Genomic DNA, 25,607 nt, shown 5'->3' with positions numbered 1-25,607 from the left:
TGGGCTGTGCTTATAGAATTTTGGAAATCTAATGAAAGAAAGGTATAATAAGTGCATTTATATTTACTTATACAATATATACTATTAACATGATGTTTTCTTTTTTAATTGAAGAAACTATAAGAAAAATAAAGATAGTTGTGCAAAGAAAAAATATCCTCATACCATGAGAAGCAAAAGTCTTACATGTGTTTATGAAAAAATGGTAATTGATGAAGTTTATGAAGCTTTATATTTTATGTAGCTATTTATTCATTATTTTAAAAGAACATTACTTTGTGTTCTTATATGTTAGAGGTAGAGAATGAAGATGGATCAGAGCCAAGTAGAATTGAAGTTTTTATGAGAACACATACAAGGAATGGAAAATACATTGATCCAAGATCTGCTCAAATAGCTATAAGCATGTCAACTTATTCGATCTATTTATATCCATGTCTAATGGTACTTTATGTTGGAAAAATTCTTTGCACATGTGAATTCATGAAGTGCTGAGCTCATTTAGATCGACGATCAAATATGATTGATGATAATATTTTTGCACAATTTATTGGAGAAACAGAACGTGGTTGTATCACAATTATGAATTGGGTCCCACTCATTGGGACTTTTTTTGCTCACATCCAACCAAGATTGAATTAAAATCATCTATGACAGCAACAAAGATGATTGAGAACTTGATGCTCCAAAAGATAATGAACAACTAGCAATAGAAAATTGACAATTACAAGCAAGTTTCAAGAAATTTTGGTGATATGAGGCATGCATGGAAGTAATTTTCATGCATCATAGGTATTATTTAATTAATGGCATTTTAACTTGTATGATATATACACAGTTTGATATCAATTATACATTTTTTTATTGTCATTTAATGATTTTTTCCTTTTAGGGTCACCTTATGAATAGGATGGTCAATGAATGATTTTGAAGCAAAGCTACAAGATCAAAAATCTAGAGTATATGCATATTTAAATTTGAGAATATGTGATATTTAATGATGATTTTTTTTGTCGACTTTAAAGGTGTGATATTTCTTTCATGATTATACATGTTTTTCATTTCATGTGACAAAAGTGTTTTGTTCACTGACTCATTTGGTGAACCAAGTCATATAAAACATTTATTTTCGTGATTTGTTCAATTTAGGTCAAACAATTGTTTACAAGAAATATTCAATGATTGTGAATGCTGCTTTTAGATTCGACAACCTTGTACTACAGTTTCTTGAAAAAGTATATCATTCCAGTTTTATTCATGTTTTTCATATTCTTCATGGGTATTCTGTAACTGCAAATCTTCTTTCCTATGGGCATATTTGGAATGATTAATCAATCATGTTCAAGAAAGGGCAAACTGAGGCTGCAAAATGCATTTTTGCTGCATTCCCATTAAGCAAGACTTACCCACACATTTGCCCAACATGTTACAAGACCTCAACAGGAAGGAACCAACATGTTCTCTTTTATGATGCACAAAGGTAGTTTTACTCACATACTAGAAGATTTTTTCCATTCTCTATCATGTGTGCCTTTGACATCTGCATTTTTTTCTTGAAATATTCCATCTGACAACAATAGTAGCCGTTTTGAACAACTTTTCTTGACAAAACCAGCCTTGGAGTTCCTCCGCATTGCTATGATAGCCACTGTCTGGTTTTGTTGTTATTACAATGACATATTATATCTTAATACACAAGCACTATAGGGACACTATCAAAAGATATGTTTATCTTATCACCTTTTCAAATTTATTTCCTTTTTTCATTATTAAATTTCTATTGCTTATTTACTTTTATGTTTTTTAGTGACTCTTTATTGGTTACAGCACTTTTCAGTTTCAACTCGTCTCTATTGTCCAAGCTTTTCAGTTTTAATCATTTAAAGTTATTTTCACAACATTTCAATCAAAGACAACATTTATGCTTCATTTCTTTGAGCTAATAATATTTGAATGGCCATGCTCAATGTCATACTTTTCAAAACTCACAAGGCACCAAATTCTAACATGCATGTCTTGTTTCCATCTCTATGTCTACTAGATCTGGGGATTATCCCATGTATGTTCCTTTTTTTCCCTCTCTTTGCATGTGATGATATTCTCCTAACAAATGAAACTGAAGCGGTTGCCTATAAGCAGTTTTGCGCATAAGTGCAAACAATATTTTCTAGTGGCATACTCTTTATGTTTATGGTAATTTATAATGACTATATCATAAACTTATTTTGTCTTATTTATCTAATTATGGAGAAAAATGTTTCAAAAATTCTCTGCATAATTTCCTTGTACATAGCTGAATAGAGGTGTTCCAACTGTTTTTGGAACAATCTTTTGATGTTATGCTTTGGATAATTAATCAAATGGTGGACATTGAGTTGCGTACTTCTTAGCTTGCATGAGATGGACCATATTTTGATTGCACTTATAGGTTAACATGCATGATGTTGAGATGCCTTTTGTATTTATCATGCTAATGACTATATCACATACCTATATTGCTTTAGTATCCAATTTTGGGGAAAAGTATGTCGATTTTTTTGCCTGAATTTTTTTGTTTGTAGCCCCATTGAGTTGTCCAATTGATTCCTTTTGACAATCTTTCAATGTTATGCTTTGTAGTTGTTTGAAGGGTGGATATTGGGGCATGTACTTCTTAATTTTTGATGATTAACCTATTTGGATGCATTTATAGCTTTCCATTTTAGATCACAGACTTTTTATTTTTGAGCTATATATATTTGTTGAATTAGAAGAGTTTATGTTTCTAGGTGGTTTTTTGCAATATTTAATAGTTAGGAGGTCTCTTTAAACATTTTTCTATTTTCTGTTGATGTACTTTGTAAATCTCTCTTCATCCCTAATCTCTTTATTATGGAGATTAGGGTTAGTGAATGAAGTTACGTTTTCTCTCTCTAAGGATGCCGGCTGTAACATGGTATCAGAGCCGGCGATCTCCACCCTTCTCCGCCGGTGGCTGTCGTGATTTTCCGGTGACCCCTTCTCCTCTTCCTCTCCCATCTCTTCCCACTTCATCTCTTCCTCTATCCTTCCTTTCTCTCTTCTCTCTACTTATCCAAAGATAGTGAAGCAGCGTGAAAGGGGAACCTAATCACATGTGAGAGGTATTTGTGATTAGGTCCCCAACGTGGATGTAGTGGAGCGTAAGCAACTGCGTGGGAGTTGTAGTGGAAAGTTGTAAGTCAGATCTAGCTTCGTGGATGAATAGCAGCACATGGACTCCATTATTATTCAGATCTAGGCTCATGGGAAGCGTAGCTGCATGTGGATTCAGTTCAGATCTGGGCTCGTGGAAGATTAAATGCACGTGGACCATATTCTTATCATATTTTTGATGACTGTGGAAAAGTGGCTGCAAGTGGAGTAGCTACACATTGGGCATATTTTTTTATCAGATTGAATGTCTGTTTTATAATCTGGTGGACTGATTTGGAACAACAAAGTTTTTTATATGCATATGTGGACATGTAGAAGCCTGGTGGACTGTTTTGAACAACAAGTTCATAAGTTCATATATTCCTGTTCATTTATTGATTGTTGTGATTGTTAGACTGATTTGAACAACAAAGTTATTTTTATATGCATATGTGGATAGGTAGAAGTCTGGTGGCCTGTTTTGAACAAGAAGTTTGTATATTCTTGTTCATTTATTGATTGCTGTGATTGGTGGACTGATTTACTGAGCAGCAAGTTCACAAAAATTCTTTTTAAGGACTGCTTTTGGTGCAAGAATATATATATATATATATATATATATATATATCTGCTGCCTAAGTTTTCTCAAGTTGATTGCTGCATGCTATACTCTTGATTGTATCATAGTGCAACCAGATTAAGATCACATTGTCAAGTCGTGCACTATGGCCATTGAAGGCAAGACAGAGACACAATATGAGCATAAGAACACAGGCAATCTCTTTTTTTATGGCTCTACTGTAAAGTTAGATGCTCCTAAGTTGGAAGACAGATGTTAGGATAAGCTTGGTCATCCTTCCGCTATACCCCTAGGAAAAGGTGTTGCATCTAAGCAGGACAAGAATTCATTATAGTCTCCTATTGGATCTATCCAGGCAGCTTCATCAGTAGTAGAGGGGTCTTTACCTTCTTTCAATCCTGAGACTGTGACTGTGAATATCAACAAGTCAGAGTATGAGGAGTTCTTAGCACACAGATCTACTCAACTGTAGGCCTCTACAGTTATGATAGACAGTGCTATGTCCGTTGATGCTGCTCCACATGATACATGTACTACTTGAATTATTGATTCAGGAGTCGAGACACTTTTGTAATAGGCCTTCTATGTTTATCATGCTACACTCATTACCTCAGACACGTCATGTGAGACTTGCAGATGGTAGATGGTCTCATATTATGGGCTATGGAGATATTAAGATTTCTCAGTCTATGACAATTCCTAATGTGTTATATGCTCTTAAGTTTCCAACTAATCTTTTATCAGTTGGACAATTGATTAATGATTTACATTGTCGTGTTACATTTGACTCTGGTGTATGTTCATTTCAGGATTTGCAAACTGGAAAGACGATTGGTGGAGGCTATGAGAAAGGAAGCATCTACTTCCTGTTTGATTCTGTGGGTATTGTAGTCGTCTCGACTTCTTCATTGTCCTCCTCCTTCCAGTGGCATCTCAGACTTGGTCATCCATCTGTCTCCAAGCTCCGTCACCTACTTCCTCATCTATCAGTTCCAGAGTCGTTCTAGTGTGAGGCTTGTCAACTTGGCAAGCACACCCATAGCAGTTATTCATCGAGTCTTAGTCCGTCCAGTTGTGGACTATTTGATCTTCTTCATGTTGATGTGTGGGGTTCTAGCAGAGTTGCTAGTAGGTCTAGATTTCGTTATTTCGTCGTCATTGTTGATGATTATTCTCGAGTCACTTGGGTTTTTCTTTTGAAAGAAAGGTTTGAGGTCATATATACTCTCAAGAACCTTATTATTGTAATAAAGACCCAGTTTGGTATTCTTGTTAAAAGCATTTGCACTGATAATGCTCTTGAGTTCAAGACATCTACCTTAATGAAATTTTACTATGATAATGACATTTCTCTTCAATTTACTTGTCCCCATACCTCCCAACAAAATGGAGTAGCTGAGCGGAAACATCGCCAACTTTTAAATATGGCACGCTCCCTAATGCTTCATACTAATCTACCTGCATATTTTTGGGGAGATGCCATCCTCACTGCTTGTTACTTGACCAACCATTTACCTTCATCCTCCATTGACAACAAGGTTCCCATTAAACTTGTGTACCCACAACGATCCTTGTTTCTAGTAGCTCCCAAAGTATTTGGTTGCACATGCTTCGTTCACATACTTAGACCCACACGTGATAAATTGGGTGCCCAAGCCATTAAGTGTATCTTTATTGGCTACTCCAGAAATCATAAAAGTTACAAATGCTTTGACCCCTTGACTCAAAAGGAGTATATCAGTGCGGATGTGACATTCTTTGAGTCTCAGCCTTATTATAGTTCCTCACCTACCTCTACTGAGATGCCATTGTCATCTTACCCACTACCTATTCCTCCTATTCCTTTGGAGTCATTCCCTTATGAGTCTCATTCTGGGGATTCTCCAGTTGTAGTGTCCAAGTTTCGTGATCCTCCGCTGGTCTACACACGTCGACATGACCCTTCTCATGATCCTTCCCCAACCGCTTCTCAGGAGGTAAGTAGCGAAGATCCACTTTGAAAGTGGTGTGTGGTTGTCCCTCATTTGCATGATGAAGTCTCCCAGTGCCCATTCTAGGGGAATTTTGAGGAAGGCAATATGCTTAAGCGGAGATGCACGCCCCTACCACATTCTTTTATAAATTATCATATACATACATATGAATATATATACGTCTCTCTCTCTCTAGAGTCTCATTTTCTCTAAAAATCTCATTTTCTCTAAAATGTCTCTCTTTCTCTCTTTTCTAAAATCTTCTTCTCCCTCTCCATTTGATTTGATACTTCCTTTCCACAAAGTTTTCATACATACATACATACATACATACATATATATATATGTATATAAATATGTATATGTATACATATCTCTCTATCTTTTAAATCTTCTATTTGGTGATATTTAAAATCTCTTTCTTTTTCCTATTACTCTCATATTAAAGCATTTCATCTTTTCCATTCTTTTAAATATTGTCTCCCATGATTTAAGGTTTTAATTTCTTATTTGTTGGCTTCACCAAAACAAAAAATCAAGTAATGACCCAATATTGAAATCATGCTTCATGGTTTATAACCTCATTCTATTTTTAGAAACTTTTCTTTCATAAAAATACTTGACAATTTTATAAATAAAAATGAGAAAATTAGATATATGTGATGGTAGAAATGCTTCTAGATGAATGTCATGGTAGGAATGAATGATTTCCTTCTAATCATGTAGGATCAATGCTTTCATACATTCACATTCACTTAACATCACAAATGATCACATGCACATTTCTAAAAGAACTTAAGCAAGATGAGATGGAACTCTAACTAGGTAATAACCAAATTAGAGCAAAATCTCAAACCTGCCTAAAGTCGTAAGAGAACACTAAAATGACTTCAACAAGTAATCTCCAAAGGTTTTCAATGGATATTTGTAAAGATTTCTCAATTCAATATCTCTCAAATCAAAATGTTTTACACTCTCAAATGATTCTTCAAAACTTTCTCAAAATCTTGAAACATCAAATTTTCAACATTTTTCAAGCACTACACCGCATTTAGAATGAAGAAAATGTTTAAGCTAAAACAGAATGCATCAAGAATAAAGATAGCCCTTAGATTGGTTACCCCGGTAAAGGCTCCGAAAACCCAAGCTAAAGCATACAACTTTGAAGGAACAAAAGAAAAGAAAGAAGAGACTTAGAAACTTTGAAGAAACAAAAGAAAAGAAAGAAGAGACTCTCCTGGGAAAGGAGAACAGTATGTGGAGTAGGATTCTAGCAATGGCAGAAATTTGGGTGGAGCCACCACCAAAGTGGTGGCAAGGAAGAGAGAGAGAGAGGAAGAGAATGGAGGAATGATTGAGCAGGAGGGAGCTGAAGAGGCATGGGATTTAATGGGAGAAAAAGCCCCCCTTGGAGTTTATCTATAGGCATGGGGAGGCCTTGGTTGGCCATTTTGATTGGTCCATGTGGGGGCACTCATCAGAAAAAGCATGTGCCAGGCCTAGCTAATAGAATGAGGATTGTGTGTGGCCTAATGAAAAAAGTTTATTTGTATGTGAAAATTTTTAGCAAAATGACACATACGTAAGAAGCATGACACCAAGCATGAGAGAATATGTTTCAATGGGATGGCACCACCTATGCAATGATGAGTTGGTGAGGAAGAAAAAAGAAAAAAAATGATAAAGAATTGAAAAGGGGTGGGGGGGGGGGGGTGGGAGGAGGGAGAGAGAGAGAGAGAGTTGGCACATTATTTGGCGCCCCACCAAAAGTCAAAAAGTGGGGCACACCTTTTGACCACTCTTTTGGATCTTGGACCTAGATTTCTAGGATTTAATGTCCAAACCCAGCCTGCAAAGCTGAGCAAGTCTGGATTTGGGTCCAAGAATCGTCCCATTGATCTAGACTATTTTTTTAGTATAGATTTGCAAATTAAAATGCTACGAAACAAGATTCTATCAATTTGGGCCTAGGAGAAGATTGGGAAAAGTTGTTGGGCAGTTTCAGTGAGGGTTAGTTTCATAGTTTTGAACTGATTTGCAAGTATAGAAGAAGTTCAAATAATGAACTGGTGGGGGTGTGATCCCATTGATAATTTTTTGTGGAAGAAAAGCATTAGGTTTTCAAATGAAGGTATTTTAAGTTCATTAAACCCAGTTTATCATGTAATAGATGCAGATTTGTAATTTTAACAAAAAATTGAGGGCAAAGTTGGATGTTTCCTATAAGCCTATCGCAAAGCTTTTGATTGAGAAGAGTAGATAAATCCTCTTTTAAGCTTGTCTGAAGAGAAGGAAGCCATGAAAGCTAGAGATTGGTCGCAATCTTGTAATTTTGATTGTTCGTCAAGGGCATTTCTAATAATCTTTCCTGGTGGGAGGGTAGTAGAAAGGATCCTGAAACTAGGCACTTGTTTGGGAACCTTGTAATTTTGGGAGATGGACCAGGGCAAGAGAAGATATTTACTTAAGTGTGGTTGTATAAATGGTTACATTGTAGTTTAGGAAGTCGGCTGGGGGCACAAGTAAAAAGTGAAGCCTGTGCATCCAAGATTTCAATATGATGATACTAGGGAGTTATGGTAGGGCCAGGTGCACTACTTAAAGAAGTTTGTACAGGTGGCTAGGGCAACAATGGCTTCAATAACACACGAAGAGACTTATATATGTGGTGATTTTTATCATTTTAAAAGTTGGTGATGATGCATAAAATGCACTATTTTTATGTATTTATTCTTTAAATTAATGCTTAAATCTCATGTTTTGCATTGCTTTAATGTAAAGAATTGATGTCTCAAATTGTATACATTTTAGGGGTAATTGGAGAAAAAACTGTGATTTTGGTGGTTCAGAACAAATTCATTGTAGAAACACATTTGGATCCAAACCATCAGGTGAGAAGTCCATCGGCAACACCTCTAGTAAGGTCATCTTTCTCTGACAAGGACCTACACAAAAAAATTAGGGCTTTTTTTTCTCATTTATTCAGTGTTATTTGTGCTTTACTATTAAATCATATTTGCAAAATCTAATTCCTTATCAAACTTCCTCATAAAGATTGGTGATGTTTCCCACAAAATCATGGATTGATATGATCATTGCATATTTTTATTTACTTAATGTTTTTGGCTAACCTATGCTTTGATTTTTATGAATGTTTAGCGTGCATTTTATTTTTTGATTATTTAGAAAGAACCATAGTTTGCTCTAGCTGTTCTAGTTTTTTTTTTTTAGTTAACAGTTTTGGCTAGCCTATGTTTTGATCTTTATAGATGTTAATATATTTTTTTTTAAATTTTCAGGACTGGTTTTACTGTTTCACCTGGTCATTTTTGGTCGGTCTCTATGACTGTGCTATGTGTAACTGAGTATGATGTTCCTTTTTTTTACTAAATCAATTTGCAATTTAATTAATATTCATTCTTTCTAATGTATAAAAGAATATACCATGTAAACAATATTCATGTCTTCCTTCTTTGTTTGCTGCAGACAGCATATGGTGCTTCTTGCACCTAGTGCTATTAGTTTGAAAGAGAAAGGCTCGAGGCTTTGTCATTCCGCCAATCGTGATTATGAAACTTATAATACAGTATAATAGACTAATAATACACTGTTACTGTTGTTATAACGTGTAATGGGTGTCTAATGTTTAAAGTTTTTAACATTGTATTTTACATTCTATAATGTAGAATTGTAACATTGTTACAGTTTTATATTGCATAATTGCAATGTTGTTGAATTTGAATTTTCAGTTTTAAAGGTAATAAGATGACAGATAAGGGGAAAGGAAATATGTTTCTTTAGAATCTCCATCAATAGGATCTTCTCTATTTAGTATAAACATTACAAATACACATCAAACAGTGGCTCACAACTAGGTGCGGTATATGCAAGTGAAGAGTAACCATTGTGGAAAGGAATTCAACTGGTCATAAAAGATGGAAGCAAAGGTGGTGGAAATATATGTTTTGTGTCTCAATATTGTCAAGTATCATTTGTTGGATCTTGCACAAGAGTAAAGGCATATCTGTATCAAATTTTAGAATTTGAGCATGTAATAAAATTTCTACAGAAAAACATAGATCGCTCAAGAAGTTACAAAAGCATATTAATGCAATTCAATGCAATTGATAGCATGTTTCTTAAGAGCATTGATAAGAAAAGAAAGACATATGAAAATACTTAGAGACATGTTTTACTTCATATGGAAGAATAAAATTAGATAGACTGGCCGGTAAAATTTTTCTATTCAAGTTGCATTTTTTTCATGGTTCTCAATGTTGATGGGCATGTATATATGCATGAATTTGAGTAGATGAAGATAAAAGGCTGAAAGGATACCAGATCAACAAGACCAGCCTTTGACTTTGATCAATCCAACAAAAAATTTAATTTGTAAAAGCTGGATATTTTATAAATTTTTTTTGGTTCAATATACATTTTATATAACTAGGCAAATTACTAGATAGTTTTTTATTCATAAATTTTTAATTTGTGAAAACTTTTTTCATTTTATTATATGTGTGTGTGTGTGTGTGTGTGTGTATTGTGAGAGGGTACCTCATACCATTATTGGTCATGGTTTTCGGTGCAGCCAATGTGTATTTAGGCTATAGCCAAAATATAGCAAACAAAGATTGCAACCATGCCTAGTAAATTTTTTGCAATGGCTCTAGAATTGCCCTATGAGTTTTTGGTACAAGGGTTATGGCTAGGGCAGCCATTAACAATCATTAAGATATGGGCCGTTGCTAAAAGTATGTTTAGCAACAACAAACTAGTTAATGGGCATGACATGAGCCTTGGCAAATAATATTGTTTGCTGTTGTATGGGAGAAGGTTATTACAAAAATCTACCTTAATTTCAGCAACTTATGAGTTTGTTTCTTTCATCCCTTACTACATCTTGATTTTGGAGAGGGTTCAAATGTAGATGGAAGGAAGTCGAATTGGTTTGGTGCATTGAAGGTTGATGCATGTAAAATTTTGATTGGAAAATTGGGAGATGAAGTGTCTCTAAGATAGTGTGTTTAGGGAGGGGTTTTTATCATTGGCTACTTGTTACAACCTTTCCATTAAGGGAAGGATAGCTCCTAAATGTACAAGAGATCATTGAATGAACTTTTTGTTGAAGTCCTTATGCTCGCCCTTGGGGCTCCTTCCTGCTGAGCTAAATAAATTGTCAAATGTTTAGTAGATTTTTCTAAATAAAGAGTTTGACAAGGTACAGAAAAAGCTGGCATGATATGGTTCTAGAGATATAGCCAAATCCTGGCATTGATTTGGAGGCAGGACCATATATTGTTTCGGGGTGTGTTCAAATACTTTGCAAGATGAGCACGTTTGCTACAAGGATTGTTAACTGCACACAGTATTATAGTCATAACGAGTTCCTTGTTATGGTTGTATGTAAGCATTATTCCAAATCTATGGACAAATATCAAGCAGGGTGTGGCAGGTATTCAACAGTTTGAAAAAGGAAATATAGGAGATTTGGTGGTGCAAGTATGTTGCATAAAGGTGGACTTTAGTGATAATCTTTAGATAAGATCATGGTGTTTGCAATCCAAAACTTGTACCATGGACAAAACTCTAAATAAGTTGAATAATTTTGTGTGTGTAGTTTAGGTTCATCTCAAATTGCAAGAGTATACTTAGATGACTCAAGCCATGCACTAAGGGGAGGTGGAAGGTGCACCCAATGTCCTCTTAGTGACAAATTATATAGGCTAGTTTTGTTTCAACAACTTTGATCCTACAATTGCGATTGTCGAACTTTTGTCTGGTTCCATGAGGCAGGAATACTTTATTTATAAAATATCTTATGTGTAATTCTTGTTTTTCGATTGTTTAATTTTTATGTGCATACTTATTTTAAGTTGAAATAAGAAGCCTACCCTTCAGCAAGTTTTATTAGAAACAATGATTTCACTATCCACAATTCACATTAACACAATTTAGTGGTATGCTTTTCTAACAAAGGCCCAGAAAGGACTACTAGTATGTAAATAACATTGACAATTTCATGCTTAAGGCCTTTGGGCACACTTGATCTTAAAGAAAGAATCCTACTTTCTTCTTCACCTGATCAGGCATGAACCTGTAGCAAGCCATCCACAGAAGAATTGAATCATGACATGAACAACCTCAACACTCATAAGGCAAAACTTCACTGTTGTATGGGACATCCTCAAATTTTACTCCACAAATTTCACTCTCTATATTGCGGCTTGTTATTTGCTCATGTTGTCCCTAACAATGTGACCAGTTCTCCACTTTGCTAACAGCGCCAACTTTAGTCCAGCCCAAACCTAGACTTCTCCATAGGCTTAATGTTCTCTAAGCTTCCATAATCATGAGACCAATTGACTTCATGCACAGCATCTTTAACTCTCCCACTATAAAAGGAGTTAACAATCTTCCCTCTCTCCCAATGTGTTTAGTCATGACTAACTAAGCTCGTTTGAAACAATCCACACAAACCACAGTACACCATGGAGCAACAAACCCTTGCATGTCCTAGTCTCTCTATTATTAAGCTTTTGCCTAACAAATGTTGGATAATAAAGCATCTTAAACATTGGAAGTTGCTTAGAAGACATTGCTTCGACATGGAAAAAATGAAACATATAGTGTAAAATGAACTTGGGGCTCACGTTGAGCCACCAACATTGATTGCAAGGCACCAATCAATTAGGCCGATCGAAGATGTTCATGATCTAAATCTAGATATCAATGTCTAAACTTTAAAGTTGTGCTTGGATGGACGAAAAGTCCTTTATGCATCTATAATTTCACCTTGCTGTTGGGGATATTAAACCCCTCCACAAACATCAGTGAAATTTTTATCCAAGAGATGTGTCCGTCTTCTTAGGTGAGCAGGAGGAGTATTTCATAAGAGACATCTCTCTTATTCCAAATCATTCTAACTAGTTGAATAAGGGGAAGAATTGTCCATTTAAAATAACGAGGCTATTTCCATCCTTAAAATAGAGATCAGCTTCCAGCAGCTAAGTGCCCACCATTTTTACATGTAAATTGTAGAACCCAAAGCTATTTGAGCTCACGTTTGAGTTACTATCAAATCTATCTGAGATGGAATCTGAACTGAAGTAGGACAAATCTGTTGAGGTCGGGACAGAAAAGCCTCCCTCCAACCTGACTTCTTGGCAGTCAGCCAGCTAGTTACCATGTTCTCTGGCTTGCATTGGTCTGGCCGATCTTCACTTGGTAGTGGACAGGAAATGGCAGTTCAGATGTGCGTAGGGAGAAGTATAAAGTGTTGTAACAGGAATACTTTAAAAGTGTTGTGTATGAAAATGCAATTGAGTACAGTTAGAGAATGGTCTCAAGGGCCATAGTGTTGCTAGTCGAGCTAGGGACTTGTGGAAAAACAGTTATCTAGTTAGATTCTCATGGATGGCTATACCTCGCATTGCAGTGGTAGGGTGCAGCACCTAAGTTGCACTGCTGCCATAGTTGATGTCAGTATAACCCAGGACCATGGAGGCATATGGGATGGAGGGCCTTTTGGGCCTCATTTCTAGGTAATAGGTTGTTAACCTCCTGTTCACCTGGAATACGTGAGAATGGGACCACCCTTCTGCATCTCCTTCGTATCGACTGAGTACAGAAGCTAGTTTCCCTTCTTTTGTATTTTTTTTTTTGTACAGATTTCACACCATTTTTTTGTTAATAATATTCTGGGAGGAATACTCCCAGCCAGTTTTTTGTTAATAATATTCTGGGAGGAATACTCCCAGCAGGTTTGCTTTGGAAGGGATAGAGTTTGTAGTATGATACATCACTGGTCCACATATAGGGACCCAGTAAGGTTCAACAGCATCCAATTAATGGGCTCACCGGAGTCACCGTGTTGTTTTTCTTTTTTCAATTAATGGGCTCAATGTGGAAGACAGGTTAAAACTGCACAAGCAAATAAATTAAGTTTCATTTCAAAATCTAGTTTCCATGAGTTTGAGAACCTAAAACTGGAAAGCCAGTTTCATGTCATCCAAACACCGCGCAACGAGACCCATGAATAGATTTGTGACATCAACGGCACAATGTTCCTTGCTCTACCAAAGCAGAGGCTTATAAAACACTTGAAATCAGGAACAGCAAAAGCCTTCTGGGTCTTAATCCCAGGATCTTTCAGTTGCCTACGGGCTACAATAAAGTCGCCTTCAAACGTAAGATGCTCAAAGGACCCAACTTGGGAAAAATAACTATGAAAAGTGAAGCCTCATTCTGCTGGTCGAAATAAAAGTACCTGGGTTTCAGGGAACCTTGACTTTCAAAGAGTTTTAGAGTGTCGTCCAACTGGTAACCCTTTGTACTGTACAGTTACATACTGTAAGATCAAAAGATTTGATGTTCAATGTCTTCCCCCCACCATACGAGTGGTTTCAGTCATCAGAAAATGCTGGAAGAACACATATAACAACCACAGAGAACTGTGGATGGAATCACAAAATTAAAACTTAAGAAGCATAATCTATTGATGAACCGTCTAGGTTGCCAAAACATAATCTTATGACCACTCATTTTCAACAAGCTCAAACTTGATTTCATAACCAACAGCTCAACACAACACAGCAGTGGAGCAACTGGCAATCAGCTCGTCTCCTGGCCAATATGCACATTCTTTTCCAGCATTAACGATCATGTGCATTGGGCCTAGTCACGAAGTGGACGACTCGTGAGCTAAAGCTCTGGAATCTGAACTCTTATGAAAAAGTTTACACGGTTTTATAGAAAGAGCTTGTTTCTCAAGTGGAGCGATTCTGAACACACTTTGAGATGGTGCTCCCTCTAGCTCTAGCCTTAATTCGAGATGACGATGTGGATAAACCCCAAGACTTCAATATTTTTGACATCTTGTGCCGCATGAATCAACATGTTTTCTGATGGTCGTTCAGTTTGTCAACCTGAAGTAACAGATCTTTTGCAAATTGAAATGCTACCCGATATCAGAAAATAACACTCCCATAAACAGTTTCAATAATTTATTTGACTTGAAGCTAATGGTAGCACAATTCGATGCATCTTCATGGTCGATCTAACCAGACAACCATTAACAGTTTCCAGTTTGAAACAAGATAAGTTGGTCTTTGGATATCACCAAGTTCGTTGCCTCTTCAGATATCTTCAACAAGCAAAGCAAATACAATGCATAGTTGAATGAAGGATACCAATTTTTGCAACTTAAATATCAAAAAATATTTCATTGACTGGAAATCTCACCTCATACAGGAAAAAGCATTAAGAACCTCGCAGTATTTTTACAGTCAAAAACAATAAAAATTTGAATAGCAATCAAATGGAAAACAAAGACTCAATATCTTAGAATGTATAGACTATACTGTACCTAATTACAGGTTGCAGCATGCCCACAATGGAGGACCTCGGAGGTCTGTTCTTGCTGAAGCAAAACATTTTCAAAATCTAAGGGAGCAATCAAAAAAATGCAAACCGACTCCCTTTGCTTGCTGCAAATAGGCTATATTCTTCAACCTTTCCTTCCTCCTTTGTTTGTGCAACACCAGATTGAATAGGAGGAGAAATCTGAGAACAAGATCTCAAGTCACCAATAACTTCCTCTTTTAAAGGGGCTGGCTTCACAGGGAATCCAGCAGGCCTCTCTGTTGAGCTACCAAAGTGGAAGAGGGAAAATGTTCGTTCATCATGTGATGTGAAGTTCCCTACTTTTCCATCTTGTAAATGTGAAAAATGCTCTGGTCCAATATGGCTATGACTTTTGTGAAAGGGTATTCCAAAATGATTATTCACCATTGGAAGTGCATTGGATTCAGAGGACAACCATACATCATTTGCTTCATAAATCACTGGTTTTGATGGCCTGCTATGTTCTCTTAAGTCCATGCTAGTTTTAAATGGATAAAGCGGAAGCTGGCCAGCATTTAATGCAGGAGGCAGGGTTTGATAGGCTCCATATGTCATGCAGAAGCGAGACGATCCATTAGTTTGTAAACCGAAACCCAGGGGTTGGGATACTAGGAAGCGATCAGGTTGAGGAAATGGCATTAGACCATTGGTTGACGCAGCTGGCCATGCAGTAGCTGTCTGATAGTAGCCCACACCATGAGCAGGAAATCCAGGAAAATGAATGCCCTGACTAGGCACTGTGTGCATGTTTTGCAAAGGTTCCATATCAGCCATCCTTTGATTAGTCCACACTCCCATCCCATTGCCTTCAGGATAACAAACTTTGGTTTGCTCTTTAGCTGAGAACCCAGGATTAGAATCAACCAGGGCCGATGTTGCGGTACTAACATCAGGCAAACAACTAGATGAAATCATATCTGCGCAACAATCTGATGAGTTCTTGTTGTACATACTTAAACTTTCTCTTGATTGAGATGGGCTAGCATCTTCGGAATCAGATGTAGACAAGGATTCTCCATTATGAACACATGAAGTAGCAGTGCTGAAACCTCCTTCGCTAAGACATGATGAACTACTATCAGAGCAAGAAATGATTGTTGAAGGATCACATGCAGGATTCATCCCGTCAATGAAATTTGTTGGGCATGAAAGAGCTTCAGTATGATGAGAAGCTTTCATGTTCTGATGGGAAGGATCAATTCTAACTTCATTCCCTTGGCAACACATTTCTAAGCTAGAACTTCTTAACCCATTGATGTTATGATGGTCTTTGGAGTTCACTGCAGAATGACATTCAGCTGAAATTCCTGAGACGTCAGAGGAATTCTCATCACATGACGACTTTGGTAAGTCACTTGACTGGCATTTGTTCCCAGTCATACCATAAAGCATCTGATCCTCATTTCTGTCATCCTTCTGAGCATCAGCATCCTGTAAAGTAACCATGAAGTTTGAGTTGCTTTTGGCAAATTTTCTCCTTGACTCCAAAGGTTCCCACACTTTTTTGGTATGAAGAACTCCACGACTAGTATGAGAATTCCCTGATCCACCCTTAGCTCTAGAAAGTTCACGACCATCACTTGACAAACCATCACCTCGGAAATTACCACCATTATACAATGGCCTACCACATTCCACTGATGAATCAGACTGTAGTTTAGTTCCGCAAGATCTAATAATAGACAGTTGGTTTGTCTTCACCCTGTATCCATTATGAAGGGTACGACTGCCAGAATGGGTTTCATATCGTTCATGTGTCCTAAAGCTAGAAAATTGGAAATGACCACTGTTTTTCGGAGCATAGCTTCTGAAGCTGGGTTTTGAAAGTTGGCATCTTGATTGTCTTTGAATTCCATTAATATTTCTGGAGGAGACTCCTCTACGACCATGTATTTTTGTGTTTGATTCACAATCATGGATCTCATTTCCAGTCACAAGACTCTGTCTGCTATAACTTTTTGATGCAGGATCTACAAGAGGCTCCTTCCTAAATTTCATCTTCCTTCGTGACAATTTTAATTGTTCAGATGCCAAGAAACTATTATCATCTCTGGAGTTGAGCATTTCATCATTTATACCTGAGACCTGCAAGCTCTTCTTCTCTGTTGAGGTAACGTCACTATCTTTAACATCAAAAGACTGGCAATTAGTTGGGGCAGCATCTCCTTTTTCCAATACTGAATCAACTGAATCAGAGAAGTGAGATGACACATCTTCAACATCCAATAAGGAATTATTTGTGGATGCAGTAAAAGAGGGATGATCTTCAGTTTCACCAATGTTATTATCTACTTCCTTTTCTCTTCCCCTCATTTTTTCCTTTCTTCGCAATTTTTTCTCCCTTTCCTTTGTTCTTTTCCTCTCCTTCTTTTGTTCATTGTCACGCTTTTCTTTCTCTTCTTCTTCAAGTAACTTGATCTGTATAAACCAAATAAATAGTTCATGAGATACCAAATGGATAGAAACCTTCTGCGAAGTCAACAAATGAATGGACTCTTACTTGCTTCTGAAAGGCAATAATCTCTTTGCATGCCACATGAACACGATCTTCCAACAGCTTCAATGCCAAACAAACAAAAATGCTATGTGCATTCTGCCTGGCAGTGCCTTCACGAAATGCCTTCTCAACCTGAAACAAACTTTGTAAGCCTCAGTTGCAAATTCTCCCAGAATGAACATGCACAAAGAAACAAAATTAGCATGGAAATAAAATTGTTCCTGACAATTTTGTTATTCTTCGACATGGCAAACTTGTTCAAGTAGCAAGACGTAAACCATAACTAAGATCATCCAACAACTGCAGAACTAGCAAATCTCCCATCCCATAGGAAACCTGTTATGTATTTAGCTTTTAGGTAGTCATATGGGAGTGGAATATAGTTGCAGCATTTTATTTATTGTAACTCTTATGGATTCCCATGGAAGAGTGCATACATACATACATATTTACATGCATATGAGCACATATATGTGTGAAAGAAGATTACACGTTCACGTATAAGAGAATAAGGTGCAATTGGGTTAAACTATATAGTATAATATATTTTCACATTAGCACCACTTGTACAACAGGCAATTGTGGGTCCCTGTAATGTAGCTTGTAATGAAGATTTGGACCTCAAACAAGGGTCTCCAACATTGCTAAACCTCCACATTTTTGGTTTGTTGAGCTATATAAATTAATGAATGATTTCCACCGGACATGGTCTGAGAAAAGCAGACTTTAGGATATGGTGTAAAAGAAACTTCATATTCAGTGGTATGAGAAAGAATCTCACAAGCCCTCTCTTCCCAGAACTGGTCTTATGGAGCAAGGATTGGACTGACTAGGAAGTGTAGGAGGGATTTTCTTTCCCTAAAGTTAACGCTTCTTCTCTTATTGGACAGTAAACCACCCATCACTATCCTCTTTCATGGTACATAGCTTCAATAACTGGAGGTTGAAGGAACGGCTCAAGCACACCATAGGTTGGAGGTCTGCACTTTGCTTTTTCCCATTTGTTTCAACTTCCAAGTCAACCAGATACTCATAACAATGGGAATACAACCTAGCTATCCAACATGTTTTACTCATAGTGGCCTTCCTTTTTCTCTATGAGAGGCCTTTCTAGTAGAGGTTCTTCATTAATAAACTGATGGGGGCATAACCCCAGCAGGTAGCTGGAAGCAGCTCTATGCATTGATAGCCAAAGGAGGAATTCTCAACAGAAAGCAGTAAATACATCATCTACAATTTTATGACGTGTTTTGAACATTCTTACCCTTAAAAATAGAATAACTTCTTGTTGACTCTGCTGAAGCTGGCCTTTTTTTTAACAAGTACTTTTGCATAGAGAAAAACACAGTTGTGATATACAAAATGCAATTTGCAATAATCCCATGCATGGTTTTAAAAGTTCAGTAATCTCATAAAACTATTACAGGTGAAACCTCTCCATGGTTCTTTGCCATTAGAAAAATTAATATGAAAAAGAAAGTTCAGTATCATTGTGGGCATCTAAGATAATTGCAGCTCTCTTGCTTATAATTAAAACAAAATTAGACTGGGTCACCAATAACTAATACAATGATACAAAGCGGATTAGATTGTTACATGGTTTTCAGCAATCCATCATCCTTTATATAAATATTATTGCAAGACAGCCCAGAATATTCAAGAATTCATCTAGCTAAGCTTAAGCTGGGCAAGTTTGAGTGAGTAACCAGCCAAATTGGACTAATCCGCTGTGAGTTAGTTTCACAGGTTGACCAGAGAATCCCCCTTTAAAAGATATTTCTGGGTTAGAGTTCAGGACTTGGGTCAACTGTGGTCATGGCAGGAGCAGGCAGTTTTGGGAAATCTATGAAATATAGTGTCATAACTCTATGTGCATGTATAACGATGCATAGGTCACGAAATAACTTCCTGCCATTCCCTCCTGCTTAAGAATAAAAAAGGGAATCACATTGTTACACATATAAATACTTAAGGTCCTGCCTATGCGTCCAAATTCCTTCTGAAAATACCTACACATCCAAATTCATGCCTACATTTCACATCCATATGACTCGTACAACTGAAGTTGCTATGGTTATATACATTAGTAAAAGCATGCCTGTGGCTTTTACTTTAGTAATTCAGTTAATGCTGCCTGACGCAATCATAATTTCTTAGGAATGTCCAAGTACTATACAAAGTGCATCTTTCAAATTATATCAAAACAACTTGATTCTGCTCCTACCACACATTGATTCAACAAAATTGTGAAGCATATGAATTATAGTGGAAACTCAAAAGAATGTGTTCTATTCTCAATATGCTACAACAAGTAGACTTTAAAAATTAGAAATATTAGAAAAGAGAGCAGTGGAGGTCCTCAAAAAGGTTTTAATCTAAGAATTAAAATAGACCATATAGATGCTCTCTAAGATGTACAATAATGCAAATTATACCAAAACAGCAAGGGTGCAACTAAAGCTCCCAGGAAGAGAACTCTGCTAGTTGTCTTAACAACAGGTCCAGGGCCTTGATTTGTGTTATCACCTAGGCTCTGTTCTCAGACCAATAGGTTTCTGTATCACAAGTAGATTTATTAATATCCAACACCCCCCCCCCCCACCCTCTCACCCTCACACTGTACTACCCTCTCTCTCTCTCTCTCTGTGTCTAAACTCTAAATAGTATTTGCATTTTAAACAGTCAGATTTTTGTCGGGTAAAATACAGTGAGCTTAAAAAAAAGGGGAAAATATGGTAAATTGTTAAAAAATTAAAAAATCTTAACAATTATGGAAAAGTAAAATAAATGAGAAACTAATAAGACAACATCAAAAAATAAGTAGATAAGCAACAAATAAAAATTTTAAAAATAGAAAGAAGCAGTGTGGCATTAAAAAACATAAAAAAACATGTGTTTTTGTGTTTTTTTTCAAAAAATGGTATTTTTTGTGTTTTTCAGCTTACTTATTTTTCCATTTTTAATGCATTTTTTCCAAAAAAAACATATTTTTTAAAATATATCAAAATTTTTTTCCCCTCAAAAACTCAGGAAAAATATGAAATAAGAAAATGATACTTCCACTTTGGCATTGTTTTTTATGTGTGTGTGTGTGTGTATGTGTGTGTATACACAAACACACATGTGCATGATTGCAGCTCATTTTCTTAAATCTGGCTTCACAAGTGAACTCAAAATTTTCATACCTAAATAAGAAAAAAAACAAAGCCAGATACAGATATTGGATTTCATGGAGTTTTAGATTCAATGGCATTAATTGCTTTACATTTGCAAAAAAATAGGAATCCTACCGTCCAATCCATGCATCAAATTTTGGACGTTTTTATCCAGACCTACAGATTTGAGTTGTATAACTTCATTGCTGGAGCTTGATTTCAAAAAAACAGCCAGAGTCCAGCTGGACAGCAAAAAAGTAGTCAATTGCTGAATTCACTTTATATATATACCTTGTCATGCCTGCATCCAGGGTTTCTTGAAAAATAGTGCACTGATGCTCACATGACATAATACCCAAAGATAGAGTATTCAAACCAACTAGTCATTTAGGGCCTTGGGCCCTTCACTAACCAGTGTCCACACTCTGACTTTGATAACTTAGGCCTTGACCATTAATCCTTATAGCAAGTAGGTATACCGTATACCAGCTTTCTTTTCATAATCAAGAACTCCAAACTATAGCCTTAGTCCTTTGACAATAACAAGATATACATTCACGAACAGAAATGAGCTCAAAATTGGAAGCAAAAATAAAACAGGACCAATTTGCAGGAGTAAACCCACCTGTTCTTTGAAAATAACAGTTGCAGCATCCAATAAGAACTCCCTTGCAAGTTCCGGGCTCTTTGCATGCCTTTGAGGTCGAGAGCCATCACCATCAATCTCACTGCCATCCCTATCAACAGAATCATCATCCTACAAAAGGAAACTAAGACATCTTAACATTGATATGATGAACAAGAACTTTGGGCACTTCTACAACTTGCAACACTATCATGACTTTAAGAATCATGATCAAGAACAAATTCAGAAATCATTAGAAAGAACATATTACATCTTCTTCTTCAGCATCTTCTGCATGTTCAAAGAACTCTTGAATATTCTCCCCCTTGTTAATAGTAACAAACCCATCTCCCACCATTAGCCTGCGATGGACACATGCCCGGCCCTTTAAGGCATGTGCTTTTACAGCCAACTCAACACAACGACCATCAAGCCTCCAAGCTCGCAGTGTGATAAAGCATCCACTCAGTCCAGATAAATCAAGACCATCCACTTGGACATTGCCATTCATACCAACATCCTGAAACCCACAAATGTCTGATTTTCCTTCTGCCGTTCCAACAGCCCATTCAAAGTGATGGTAAGTATCAGCAGCTTCACTGAAAGACTGGTGCCAATCAGCTTGAATTGAAGTATTTGATACCTGAAAAAAAAAAAGGAAAAGAAAAAATCATGGATGGCCTATGTCACTATTATAGCTCAAATTTGTGTCCATTTATCAACAACACAGTTCTGCAACATATAATAGATGTACAAGGTCATACTATTTTCCACAAAGGGCAAGATGAATGTCGTTAACGCATAATAGAGAAATAACAAAACAAACCACCATATGAAACACTTGCGGAAAAGGTACCTGTTACCATAAGTTAACTGGAGAAAAATACTTCATCTAAGAAAGCACGACTAACCAAACATACCTCGTAATGAAAGGCTGTATCTGCAACACAAAACCAATTGGTACAACGAGGTTCTCTTCTCATCCTCTTCAGTTCCTTCAATTCTTTGAACTCACGAATGACGTTCCTTCTACAATCTCTGCAAAATCTTTTGCTGTCAAACCTGCAAAGATTAAAACTAATTCTTACAATTAATAATGAGAAGTAAAGATGAACATTAAATTGACTGACAAGAGCACCATGTATATGCAACTGTAGCTATTTCTCGTACGCTAAAGAGACCTGTGACACCAATATATATGGGAAAACGTTTGTTTAAAGCCCAGTCTCATACCATTGATTAATTTTTTGGAACAAATTCACTGTTGCTAAAGCCCAGTGCTTCAACAAGTTTAGATCTCCCATGTCCCATGCAAGCATGTTAAACTAATCAGATCCACACCATGTTATGGAATACTGACCTATATGTAAGTCTTTCAATAAAATCTTCCTCCTTCATGCGCAATAGAGAATTTCGTGTTCCGTCACCCAAGGCAGACCAGAAATCCACAAGAGTTTCACAAGAAAGTCGTGCTGTATGCAGAGCACAAGTTTCTCTTGTTCCATGCCCCCTTCCATAGTTTATCATCCCTTGGCTTATCCAACCTCGAACTCCACCCCCACATGCATCAGGGTAGAGCAATTCCCTCTCATGCTCTCTTGCTCGTGCACTGTCAAAAACCTGAGAACAGAAAGATTGGAGCATAACTTACTTCAAGGAAAGAAGGAAGCAAAAAAATCTGATTAATCATGTCTACTGGTACCAACGTCTCACATACATTTTGAAGTGTATCAAGAGAAGCCCCATCAAGAAAGCAATTCAACAGAGTCAACGTCCCATCTCTGGTTGCAACTAAGCCTCCCCATGGATGAACCAATGGGTCATGGGCATCATCGTGACAGTGCAAGGACGCTCTCATGGATCCATAGCCACTCTTATTTCTACAGCTTGAAGATTTGGCGTTGAAATTCCGTTCATTCTCCTGTTGTAACGACTTCCCGTACATGACAATCTGCGAGAATCCTTCAAGAAGTAGCCCATTACAACGAGAACAGTAGAGATTCTTCCTTGCCTGTTCAAATAGCGCCTGTTTTTCGACTCTCAATAGCTTATGCCTCGACACAGGTGACAGTTCACTCCAGAACTGATCCAAAAGTAACATTCATATAAGAAAAATTACAGACGAAGCCGCGAAAGCAACAAAATAATAGTCTATTTTACTAAAAAATGTACTCCAAATTGAGAGAAAGGAAACAATGCAGCAGTCATAGCCGCAGAATAGCATAACAGGGCAAAAAACAAATCCTACAGTGATCAATGACTGGTTCAGCTCATCTTATTACAGAAAACTGACCTTATAGATGACTTGTACAAATCTGTTGGTAGCCTAGCAACTATAATGGAACTTGTGATTGAATAAGCTAGTTAGCCTTTAGAGCTTCATATAAAATCGTTAGAAACTAAAAATCAATATTTTGACAAGCTTGTCAGACATTAAAGGAAAAGAAAACAGAAAGTAAAATCATCAATAAAGACGCAAATTCGCTAAAAACTGTTAAAGTTTCTCCTGGAATCGGATGCAAGTACTCCACAATCGCATCAGATTTTACTTTCTCAAATATCATACACCCCATATGCAGCGAAAATAATCAATCAACAATTTCATCGCCTAACTAGAGACCACTGTTATTCATGAAAACACTAATTCATATCGAATAAGTTATTAAACATACAGGTTTCCGATCGAAACTCCAAATAATTCTAAAGAAAACAAACCACATCCATTCGATTTTCTCAAAACGTAAAACAAGAAGGAGCTAAAGCCCAAAGAACGAAGTCGGGCAGAACCAAAGAGGGAAAACCGATGGCGGTTTCAAGTTATGCGTTCACCTTCTGGAGCTGATCATAGGAGACGTCGTCTCCAATCTTCGACCAGAGGCCGTTGGACGGCCTCGATCCGGAGACGCCCGAAGAATTACCGAGCTGAGCATTCTTCTGCGTAATTCCAGGCATTTTTTAACCGATCGTGCGCGCTTCCATCCCCTCCGGATGAACCCCGCGACGAGACTTGTCAATCTCCACCGCAGGATCCCGTCGATCGGTCGGATCGGATGACCAAGATTCGTAGACAACAGATCGGAGAATTGCCGGTGGAGATCTATCGGCGGAAGGGAAGAACGACGAGGAGGAAAAATGGAGGAGAAACGTGGGATTGGAGATGATGGCTCTTATAGTTCGGACTGGAGAAGATTAAGACGATTCTCGGATTTGGATCTGTCGCTCCGCTTTGCTATCTCGGCAGGCGGAGGAAAAAGAAAAAAAAAATATAAATATCTTTTTTCTCTTCTTTTCCCTCTCTTCTCGAGCTTGGTGCTAACAGATCATCGAACTGAACTGATCAAATATCGTTTAATCTTGCTCAAATTAGAAATCCAATTCGACTTCGAAAATTAGTTTCATCAACAGAAATTGTAACCAAATTTGAATTCGATTAGCAATCGGATTTGAATTTTCTTATGGCATCGATTGTACTGGACTTTTAATCTAATGGAAGATCAGCTTGTATTTCAGCAAGTGGCATCCTCTTTCCAAGGCTCACTTGTATGATGCAGTCAGAATTATGAAGTTCTAAAAGTAAAATTCATATTATTGATGAAATGGGAATTGTGTTATCAAGCGAAGAGTTTTGCTTATGGAATTATACACTCTTTTCAGAATCAAATTTCCAGAATTATGATCCTACCCTAAGAGGTGGAATTATGATTTCTGTATTCTAGAATTTTTTTTACCTTTTTTTTTGGCACAAGGCAGGAAGACTTTGATTCATGAATTCTACAATTTTACATCTCCTTTCATCAAACAAGTAATTTTCAATTCTAGAATCAAAATTCCATAATATCAAATACAAAAGCCAACAGGAATTGGAATGAAAATTCCAATCTAGTTTGAGGTTGAATTTTGATTTTGGAATTCTGATTCCAAAATCAAAATTCTAAGCCATCAAACAACCCCTAAAAAATGAGCACAGCGAGCCTTAATCAAGTTGGGTTCATTAACCATGAAATGTGAACCTAAGCATATTCAGAATGAGTTGGGCATGAGCGCAACTTTTACTACTAACTTTACACGAGCGTTTTGTAAGAACGTTTATTTTCAGTAACTGCTTTATAGACTTTAGTATTATAAATATGATTTATTTCGTTAGAGGAGATGTTTGTTAATTTAGTGTTTAGCCCATCTATAGCAGTTGTACTATTTGTTTAGTGAGTCATTCAGTAAC

The 25,607-nt window shown here is 36.9% G+C and overlaps 1 protein-coding gene across 1 annotated transcript; it reads right to left on the bottom strand.

Moving 5' to 3' along the window:
* Positions 1-14,910: 14,910 nt before the first annotated feature.
* On the bottom strand, positions 14,911-24,531 carry LOC116262325 (uncharacterized). The gene is made up of 8 exons (XM_031641577.2): positions 24,218-24,531; positions 23,106-23,471; positions 22,749-23,008; positions 22,309-22,450; positions 21,660-22,031; positions 21,389-21,520; positions 17,612-17,740; positions 14,911-17,529 (listed from the first exon to the last, which is right to left on the bottom strand). Exons 1-8 carry the CDS (start codon positions 24,338-24,340, stop codon positions 15,163-15,165), a joined length of 3,891 nt encoding a protein of 1,296 aa, XP_031497437.1. The 5' UTR covers positions 24,341-24,531; the 3' UTR covers positions 14,911-15,162.
* Positions 24,532-25,607: the final 1,076 nt, after the last annotated feature.

Source organism: Nymphaea colorata, chromosome 10 (assembly GCF_008831285.2).
Source record: "Nymphaea colorata isolate Beijing-Zhang1983 chromosome 10, ASM883128v2, whole genome shotgun sequence".
Lineage (NCBI taxonomy): Eukaryota > Viridiplantae > Streptophyta > Magnoliopsida > Nymphaeales > Nymphaeaceae > Nymphaea > Nymphaea colorata.
This window is presented reverse-complemented; position numbering and strand designations above follow the sequence as displayed.

Excerpts from the sequence above, each read along its gene's own strand:
- LOC116262325 (XM_031641577.2), bottom strand. The coding sequence starts at position 24,340 with ATGCCTGGAATTACGCAGAAGAATGCTCAGCTCGGTAATTCTTCGGGC. Across the intron at positions 22,451-22,748 it reads ATTGAAAGACTTACATATAG|GTTTGACAGCAAAAGATTTT; the intron begins GTCAGTATTCCA and ends TAATCTTTGCAG. Across the intron at positions 21,521-21,659 it reads AAGATGCTGAAGAAGAAGAT|GATGATGATTCTGTTGATAG; the intron begins GTAATATGTTCT and ends TTCCTTTTGTAG.